This window comes from Rutidosis leptorrhynchoides, chromosome 1, assembly GCF_046630445.1.
Source record: "Rutidosis leptorrhynchoides isolate AG116_Rl617_1_P2 chromosome 1, CSIRO_AGI_Rlap_v1, whole genome shotgun sequence".
NCBI lineage: Eukaryota > Viridiplantae > Streptophyta > Magnoliopsida > Asterales > Asteraceae > Rutidosis > Rutidosis leptorrhynchoides.
In genome coordinates this window covers 250,100,538-250,109,233 of record NC_092333.1, presented here as the reverse complement: position 1 = coordinate 250,109,233, position 8,696 = coordinate 250,100,538, and the positions used below count along the sequence as shown (strand labels likewise).

At 39.5% G+C, this 8,696-nt stretch overlaps 3 protein-coding genes across 3 annotated transcripts; all 3 read left to right on the top strand.

Moving 5' to 3' along the window:
* Nucleotides 1–1,335: 1,335 nt before the first annotated feature.
* LOC139896787 (uncharacterized) lies at nt 1,336–2,184 on the top strand. Its single transcript, XM_071879426.1, has one exon. The coding sequence runs from the start codon at nt 1,336–1,338 to the stop codon at nt 2,182–2,184; it is 849 nt and encodes a 282-aa protein (XP_071735527.1).
* Nucleotides 2,185–4,264: 2,080 nt separating this feature from the next.
* On the top strand, nt 4,265–4,711 carry LOC139896766 (uncharacterized). The gene has a single exon (XM_071879405.1). The coding sequence runs from the start codon at nt 4,265–4,267 to the stop codon at nt 4,709–4,711; it is 447 nt and encodes a 148-aa protein (XP_071735506.1).
* A 326-nt stretch (nt 4,712–5,037) lies between these two features.
* On the top strand, nt 5,038–7,918 carry LOC139896755 (uncharacterized). The gene is made up of 3 exons (XM_071879395.1): nt 5,038–6,436; nt 6,572–6,871; nt 7,614–7,918. Exons 1-3 carry the CDS (start codon nt 5,038–5,040, stop codon nt 7,916–7,918), a joined length of 2,004 nt encoding a protein of 667 aa, XP_071735496.1.
* Nucleotides 7,919–8,696: the final 778 nt, after the last annotated feature.

Sequence of the window (8,696 nt, the reverse complement as noted above, 5' to 3'; positions counted from 1 at the left end):
ATGATACCGAGAGGATGTAACTCCTCTTTCTTTTCTTTAATCCCAAAAAAAGACAACCCGATTCATGTTCAAGATTTCAGACCGATTAGTCTCATTGGCATTCAGTATAAGATCATTGCTAAACTCCTAGCCATTAGGCTTTCTTTGGTGATTGATGAAGTCATAAGTCCAGACTGCTTATATTAAGGGTCGTCAAATTCTTGATAGTCCCTTAGTTATTAACGAGGTTGTAAGTTGGTGCAAAAAACGTAAAAAGAAGATGATGATTTTTAAGGTAGATTTCGAGAAGGCTTTCGACTCGATTCATTGGGATTACATTTATTCTATGATGTCATTTCTTGGATTTCATTCAACTTGGATTAGTTGGATTCGGGCATGTCTCTCTTCGTCCAAAGCTTCTCTTCTTTTAAATGGCAGTCCATCTTCAGAATTCGATATTGGTAAAGGGCTCCGTCAAGGCAATCCTTTATCACCATTACTCTTTATTATTGGTATGGAAGGCCTCCATGCAGCGATTCAGGATGCTATTGATGCCTCTCTTTATTGCGGGCTTAAAGTAAGTAGTGCACAATCTCATGTTTCGATTTCTCTTTACTTGTATGCCGATGATGTTCTTTTTGTAGGTGAATGGAAGGAGCCGAATGTGCATAATCTGTTATTCATTCTTGGTTGTTTTTATGCGGTTTCAGGATTAAGAATTAATATATATAAATCCTCGTTGTATGGAGTTGGTGTATCGCAGCATGAGATTGCTCGTCTTGCTTCGGATTTAGGTTGTGAAGCCGCATGCTTTCCTTTTACATTTCTTGGAATTCCGGTTGGCCAAAATATGAGTCGATTGGATAGTTGGTCGCATATTATTGACGAAACAAAGAAGTGGTTATCATCATGGAAAGCAAACATGATCTGTATTGGAGGACGACTCACACTTATCAAATCGGTACTTGGCTCTCTCGGTACTTATTTCTTTTCGATTTTTAAAGCTCCAAAACAGATTATTAATCAACTTGAGGCTTTGCGAGCTAATTTGTTTTGGGTAGGAAAAGACAATGATCGAAAAATACATTGGGTTAATTGGCGTTTGGTTATGAACCCTTTGGATCATGGAGGTTTAGGCGTAAACAGCCTTGCTTCCCTAAATCGAGCTCTCCTATACAAATGGAGATGGAGATTTTCAATAACAAGGATAGTTGTTGGGCAAAAATCATTCTTGCCATTCATGGTTCATGCAACAATGGAAACATTACAAGCAATAAAGAAGCGCCTGGTATGTGGCTAAATATAAATAAGTGTATTGATCAGTTACACGATTCAAATGCTATCGTGCCATCAAGAATGTCGAAAAAAATTGGTGATGGGTGTGACACGAAATTTTGGACTGACCAATGGATTAGGGACACTATTCTGGCTACGGGATTTCCTAGACTTTTTGCTCTTGATTGTCACCCGCATTTAACTATTGCTTTCAAATTCTTAAATGGCGAATGGCGAATGTCATGGCGTCATGTTCCGAGAGGGGGTGCCGAACAGCAACAGCTCACCGAGCTCCTTAACATCTTAAACGATTTTAGTCTAACAGTTGATCTGGATTATTGGATTTGGGATGGTCCAAATGCATGCTTCTCTGTTTCGCATGCTAGATGCTTAATTGATGCCCATGAACTGGCACCTTTTACTCGTGCAACTTATTGGTGTAAGTACGTTCCTTTAAAAGTCAATGTTTTCAATTGTCATCTCCGTATCAATCGGCTTCCAACGAAAGATAATCTTGCGCTCTGTAACATCAATATTCAACATCTTCGATGTGGGCTTTGTAATAATGATTTAGAAAGTGTCAATCATTTATTTACTTTTTGTTCTATAACCTCTCTTATTTGGCATCGCGTTCAGTTATGGATCGGTTTGTCTCTTCCAAATTGGTCTTCGGTGGAGGATATATGGGCTTGGGTCGATGGAGTACCAATCACGGGACATCAAAGAATCATTCTCAGAGTCATATTTCTTTCAGCCATTTGGAATATTCGGAGGTTTCGGAATAGTATTGTCTTCAAAGACCCATTCATTCGAGCTAATACAGTTTTTGATACCATCGTGGTTTTCGGTTTTAATTGGTTATATACTAGATTTTGTAAAACTAGAATAAACTGGACGTCATGGCTTCAAAATCCTTTGTACTCTTTGTAATTTTTCTAGCGATTTGCTAGTTTTTATATAAAATTTTCTGCAGTTCAAAAAAAAAAAATTTGCGCATTAAAAAAAGACTGCGGATCCTTTCCGCTAAGTCAACGCGGATGATTAGACAATCCGCATACCGCGAATATTCTGGAAACTATAAATAGAGAGCTTGGCCTCTCATTTATGTGTTGTTGATTATCTGCCATTTGCCCAGACCTTTGTAATTTTCACTTGTGACTTTGCCCAAGGAACTTTTACATTGCGTTAAGATGAATCATGCTAATTAACAATCAAGACTGGGTCAGGGTGGTTGATCACTTGATTGATAAAGTGAAAGACGGTCATCAGGGCCCAAAACAATCATCAAACATCTCATTCCACCACTTTAAACTCATTGCACTCAATCCTTAATTAAGTATCTTTAATCTAGGATTGATCAATTGGCACCATCCTTGGGACATGTTCAAAATTAAACTCGAAATTTTTTGTTTTGTGCTATCGAACAATAAATTGGCCTGTTTAATTCTAATCGTGTATTGTTTTGATGATTCACAGTTGAATACATTCGAAATTTGTGGCAATTTGATTATTTGTTGAAATGCCGAACGATAATGGACATGTCTGCGATACTAATGTCCCTATGCAAGAAAATGCTCAAAAGAGGGGAAGAAAGTTAAAATCGGCAAAAATTCTTAAGAAATGGCAGTTCGCGCCAATAAGTTTTCCCAAAATGCAAAGCAAAGATTTCTTTGAGATGCCAATAGTAATATCATGCAAAATCGCGCAGACTGGAATCACAATTATGAAAGTTCATGTTGATAATGGCAGTAGTGTTGACATTATTTACGAGCAATGTTTTATTCAATTGCCGGAGAGTATTTGGGCAAACTTAAAACCCACCGCAGCCTCGCTAACTGGTTTTACGGGAGAATCATCATTGCCTATAGGGCTGTTGTCTTTAAATATTGAGCTTTTTGATGAAAATGATGCTAATTTAGTGCGCCAAGCACAACTAGATTTATATGTTATGCGGACTTCTTCTCGCTACAACATGTTGTTAGGCAGACCCGCGTTAGGTAAATTCGGCATTGTTCCATCTACCATTCATGGCATGATTAAATTTACAACGCGTAAAGGTGTTGCAACGATAAGCTCAGCGAGTGTCATCCCTATTTGTGCGGCTGTTAATATGAAAAGTGTAGTTAAAGAATGCGCTGATGCTGCGGATAATATGGTAGTGATTAATCTTGAGTATCCTAATCAAAGAATTAAAGTTGGCCTCAATATTAGCGCGGATACAAAAACCCAGATTGTGCAATTACTCATGGAATACATGGATGTTTTTGCATGGTGTGAGAATGATATGACTGGTGTTCCGCGACATATTGCGGAACACAAACTTAATGTCAATCCTGCCTTAAAGCCTGTAGTCCAGAAGCGCAGGGGCATGGCCCCAGATCGTACTAAATGACTATGCGATGAGGTAACAAAGCTGGTGGCAGCAGGAATTCTGCACGAAGTTAGATATCAATCATGGGTTGCGAACCCGGTTTTGGTGAAAAAGCCTGATGGCTCATGGAGGATGTGCATTGAATTCAAGGATCTAAATAAAGCATGTCCTAAAGATAATTATCCACTTCCAGAAATCGATTTGAAAGTGGAATCATTGCATGCCTTTCTGTACAAATGTTTTTTAGATGTCGCGAGGGGATATCATCAGATTCCAATGGCTAAGGAAGATGAAGATAAAACCGCTTTTCATACAGGCAAAGGCATATTTTCTTATATAATGATGCCTTCTGGTCTAATCAATGCGGGTGCAACATACCAACGGTTAATTAATGTCGCATTTGAAACACAAATTAGGCGCAACCTTGAGGCTTATGTGGATGATTTAGTAATTAAAAGCACAACGCAAGCGCGTATTATGGAAGATATGCGGGAAACATTTGATACATTGCGAAGGATAAATATGAAGCTCAATCCGTCAAAATGTAGTTTCGGCGAGACAGAAGGAAAATGTTTGGGCTATCTCGTTACTGAGTAGGGTATTCAAGCTAACCTAAAGAAGATAGCGACCATTGAGAATATGACTGCACCAAAGACTGTTAAAGAAGTGCAAAGTTTGACGGGTAAGTTAGCCGCGTTAACAAGTTTTTTGTCCAAAGCTGCTGAAAGGCAATTGTCATTTTTCAAAATCTTAAAAGGGTGTTTAACGAAAAAGAGTTTTGTATGGACAAGCGAGGCTGAAACCGCATTTCAGGAAATGAAGAAGTTGTTGAAAGCTTTACCTACGTTGACAGCACCAATTAAAGGCGAAACTCTTTACCTCTATATATCAGTGGCAAATGAAGCTTTTGGCTTAGTTTTAGTTGCGGAAAGAGACAAAATACAAAGTCCAGTGTATTTTGGCAGCAAAGCTCTTGCGGGTAGTGAAATAAACTATACCCCCATTGAAAAATTTGTACGCGCTCGTATTAATATCGCGAAGATTGCGGAGATATTTTCAACGGCACACAATACATGTGTTAACTAATATGCCAATTGTCCCCGCAGCTTTGGCTCAGTGGACATGTGGTGGTGCCTAGCACCCCCGCCGGGCTAGAGGTCTCGGGTTTGAGCCTCGTCACCTACAAAGGATATTATTTGAAAGAAATTCCTTGAGGGTGGCCCAAAGGGAAGGTTTTACCGACCCGCTCCGGGACTAAGGTCCAGCCCGCCTGCCCTGTATGGGATGGTTTAAGGGTCGGATCCCCTGAGTGTGGTTCGGGTTTCCTGCCCTAACGCGTGTGTGTGTGCAAATGATGACTAGGCTTCGGTCCGAACTGATGCAAGCTTGTCGTTCAAAAAAAAAAAACTAGTATGCCAATCAAGCAAGTTTTAACAAAACCAGAAATATCTGGTAGACTCGTGATGTGGGCAGTGGAGTTAGGTGCTTATGAAATCTCTTACCTACCGCGCAACGCTATAAAAGGACAAGTTTTAGCGGATTACTTGGCAGAAATGTCTGGTGAAATGGAGGTAATTAATGAGCGAACAGAGTTAAAGCCAGTGCAGGGCGAGACATGGGATTTATTTACTGATGGAGCCTCATGTGCAGAGGGTGCTAGTGCGGGTTTAGTGTTAGCAGCCCCAAGTGGTGAGGAGCACACGTACGCGTTACGTTTCGATTTTGATGTAACGAATAATGAAGCTGAATATGAAGCGTTGTTTGCTGGTTTAAATATCACGCATAAAATGCATGTCACCAAGTTGCGAACTTTTATAGATTCGCAGCTAGTGGCAAATCAGTTTAACGGCTCTTTTGACGCGCATGAACTCTCTATGCAAAAATATTTGAAGTTGTTACAAGAATCAGCTATGCGGTTTGAGCATTTTGAACTTACACAAGTACCAAGAAGTCAAAATAAGAAAGCGGATGCGTTAAGCAAGTTGGCTGCGTTGACATTCTCGCACTTTCAAAAGCAAGTTTGGGTTGAGGAGTTACCAAGGAAGTCAATTGATAATGATTTAATGGTCGCGTCAGTTGAGGAAGCACAACCAAACTGGATGGTACCAATCATGCAATACATCCGCAATAATTTTCTGCCAAATGACAAACGCGAAGCTCGTTTAGTTCGTGAGCGAGCACCAATGTACATCATTCAAAATGATATTTTATATTGTAAGTCATATTGCGGTCTAATGATACGGTGTGTTGGCCCAATTGAAGCTGAGATGATAGTGGATGAACTACACAATGGTTCTTGCGCATTGCATTCAGGCTATAAAATCATTGCGGCTAAAATTATGCGAATGGGTTATTTTTTGCCGTCCTTATATCGCGATGTTGCAAAGATTGTTAAGCGTTGCAAAAGTTGCCAAAGGCATGCGCCGCAGAATAGGATGCCAAGGCATGATATGATCCCTGTTAACTCGCCATGGCTATTTCACAAATGGGCTATTGATATTGTGGGACCATTTCTCACAGGTCCTGGCAATGTCAAATTCCTAATTGTAGCAATCGACTATTTTACAAAATGGGTTGAGGCTAAGGTGGTTCGCACTATCACTGGAGTGCAAGTGCATAATTTTGTTTGGGAATATATTGTGTGCAGATTTGGAATTCCGGGGGAATTGGTTAGCGATAATGGGGCTCAAATAGCGAAAGACCCATTCAAAACATGGTGCTATGATTTAAACATAATCCAAAAGTTTACGTCGGTGGCACATCCGCAAGCTAATGGCTTGTACGAAGTAACTAATCGTGACATTGTAAGCGGTATTAACTAGCGGTTATATGAAAAGCGCACTGGTTGGGTGGACGAGCTACCCAATGTATTATGGGCGCATCGCACTACTTTCAAGAAAAGCATAGGTAAAACACCCTTTAGTTTAGTATATGGCTCCGAAACAGTAATACTCGCTGAAATTCTTGTGCCAACGCATAGAATTGCTAACTTTGATGAAGAAGCAAATAGCGAAGCTCTATGTGAAAACTTGAATTTAATAGAAGAGCGAAGGTTAATGGCTGCTATCAGGGAGGCAAATAACAAACAACAAATTGCCAAGTATTACAACAAAAGAGTGCGCGCATTGTTCTTTGATGTAGGCGAATGGGTACTGCAGAATAATGATGTGAGTCGAGCAGAAAAACTTGGTAAGCTGGGGCCTAACTGGGAGTGTCCTTATCAAGTTGTTGCTATTAATGTAGCAGGTTCATACAAACTCACAGACATAGAAGGGTGAAATCTCCCCAATGCGTGGCATGCTGCTTTGTTGAAGTGCTATTATGCATAAATTTTTAAGAATAATGAGTTAAGCAACACATGTATGTATTCAAAGTGTCAAATGAAATGAAAGTATGCGGTTGCTATTTTTCTATGTGTTTTTATTTTTGCAAGTCTTGATCACACTTGTAAAAAATATACTGAATAAACACGCGAATTGTATAAGTGGTAGAAAAGGTTGCTTATATTGATAAAATTAATAAAACTTTGCGGCATATTTGCAGTTCATGAAATTTTCTATAACATTTGATTTCAATATACTGGTATGTTTCGCGAAGGCCAAGTCGCGTAGTGATGGCATTGCCCACTTACGCAGAAACTAATTATCGCGAAAGGATGTTAATTTCCTAAGTATTTGATTTTACCATACTTAGATGCTTCGCGATGCTAATTAATTGCCTAAGGATCGTTTCGGCGGACTTGGAAGATTCATAACGTATAAATATATACGAATGTAGATTGTTTTACAAAAGTACATACTTATTATGTGCACGATAATAAAAGTTGGAAATTGCAAAGCGCAAGTCTATGCTATGAATATTGTTGATAAAGCGCTATATAAATATAAGTACTTGCAAAAAAAAAATATATATGCAACGAAAAATTATATTAATAAAAACGCAGAGATAGCTGCGCGCTAATATTACATAATACATTTTCATTCCGTAGATAAGTCTAGCTTGATGATGTCATCTGCAGTGGCATCATCTCGCTCGCTTATCGCTGTTATTTTAGGGATGGGAATTTTAGCTAGGTTCTCCTTAGCAGCAGCAAACGCTGATAGAGCGTCTGTCAGAGAACATAAGCGGTCCGCTATTTCAGATGGTAGCGGCTCTGGCAAGGGACAGTGGATGGCAATTTGGTCCATGAATTCCACCCTCTCGCGCAATTGTAGCGCGGCAGCATACACTGAAAAAATTTTGGAAATAGGAAGAGAGTTGAGCACTTTTCTTGACAACTCGGGCAGATGTTAGCGGAGCTTTGTAAATTCTAGCTCCGCGGAGGATTTAGCGACTAGAGCGTTGTCCTGCTCTGATGTCAGTTTGGCAACATCCTCCGTAAAAGCTTTAACAGTTGCTTGAAAATTGTTTTCCTTAACCGTTGCTGCAGAAATTTGCTGCTTTAAGTCTTCAGTAGCAGCTTTTACTACGGTGACTTCCGCAGATGAAACGACCCAACCCGTCGATTTCCGGCCCATAAAAATTTTTCCTTTTTAATATACGTTAAATAACACTTTAGGTCCCATTACGCAATTCCCAAAACGTATTTGTTATCATAGTAAGTTTAACGAACTTAAAAACATACAATAATAATTTAAACTCCTTACTACAATAATACGTTAGTTAAATCGTAAACCGGTTTATACTCATGACTCATTTGACTAAACCAATATACGTCACATGACCCGACTAGTTACTTTTACACAAAACCGAGCATGGTGATTGGGACTACGCTACGCAATTCTAAATCGAGTCCAAAAGCAAGATCTTCTAAAGCAACCTAGCCAAGATATCTAATCCCCACGCTTACCCGAGTCTCCATCACGCGAACCTATAAAAATATCAACAACGAGATGGTAAGCTAATGCTTAGTGAATGTAAAGGTACTATATACATACATATGCATAAAATGACTACGCATCACCAAGCACAAATGTAAACACATACCACCTCCGCATAGTAAGCAAGCTAAAAAAGAGCTCATACACAATGTAGTTACACGCTACGTAATCACCAAGCTAACGCCACAAGA

What these genes read in the sequence shown, in the direction of transcription:
- LOC139896787 (XM_071879426.1), top strand. Translation starts at nt 1,336, where the DNA reads ATGTCGAAAAAAATTGGTGATGGGTGTGACACGAAATTTTGGACTGAC.
- LOC139896766 (XM_071879405.1), top strand. Translation starts at nt 4,265, where the DNA reads ATGACTGCACCAAAGACTGTTAAAGAAGTGCAAAGTTTGACGGGTAAG.
- LOC139896755 (XM_071879395.1), top strand. Translation starts at nt 5,038, where the DNA reads ATGCCAATCAAGCAAGTTTTAACAAAACCAGAAATATCTGGTAGACTC. An exon ending in TAATCGTGACATTGTAAGCG is followed by an intron (nt 6,437 to 6,571) that starts GTATTAACTAGC and finishes GCTCCGAAACAG; the next exon opens with TAATACTCGCTGAAATTCTT. An exon ending in TGTTGCTATTAATGTAGCAG is followed by an intron (nt 6,872 to 7,613) that starts GTTCATACAAAC and finishes TTCATTCCGTAG; the next exon opens with ATAAGTCTAGCTTGATGATG.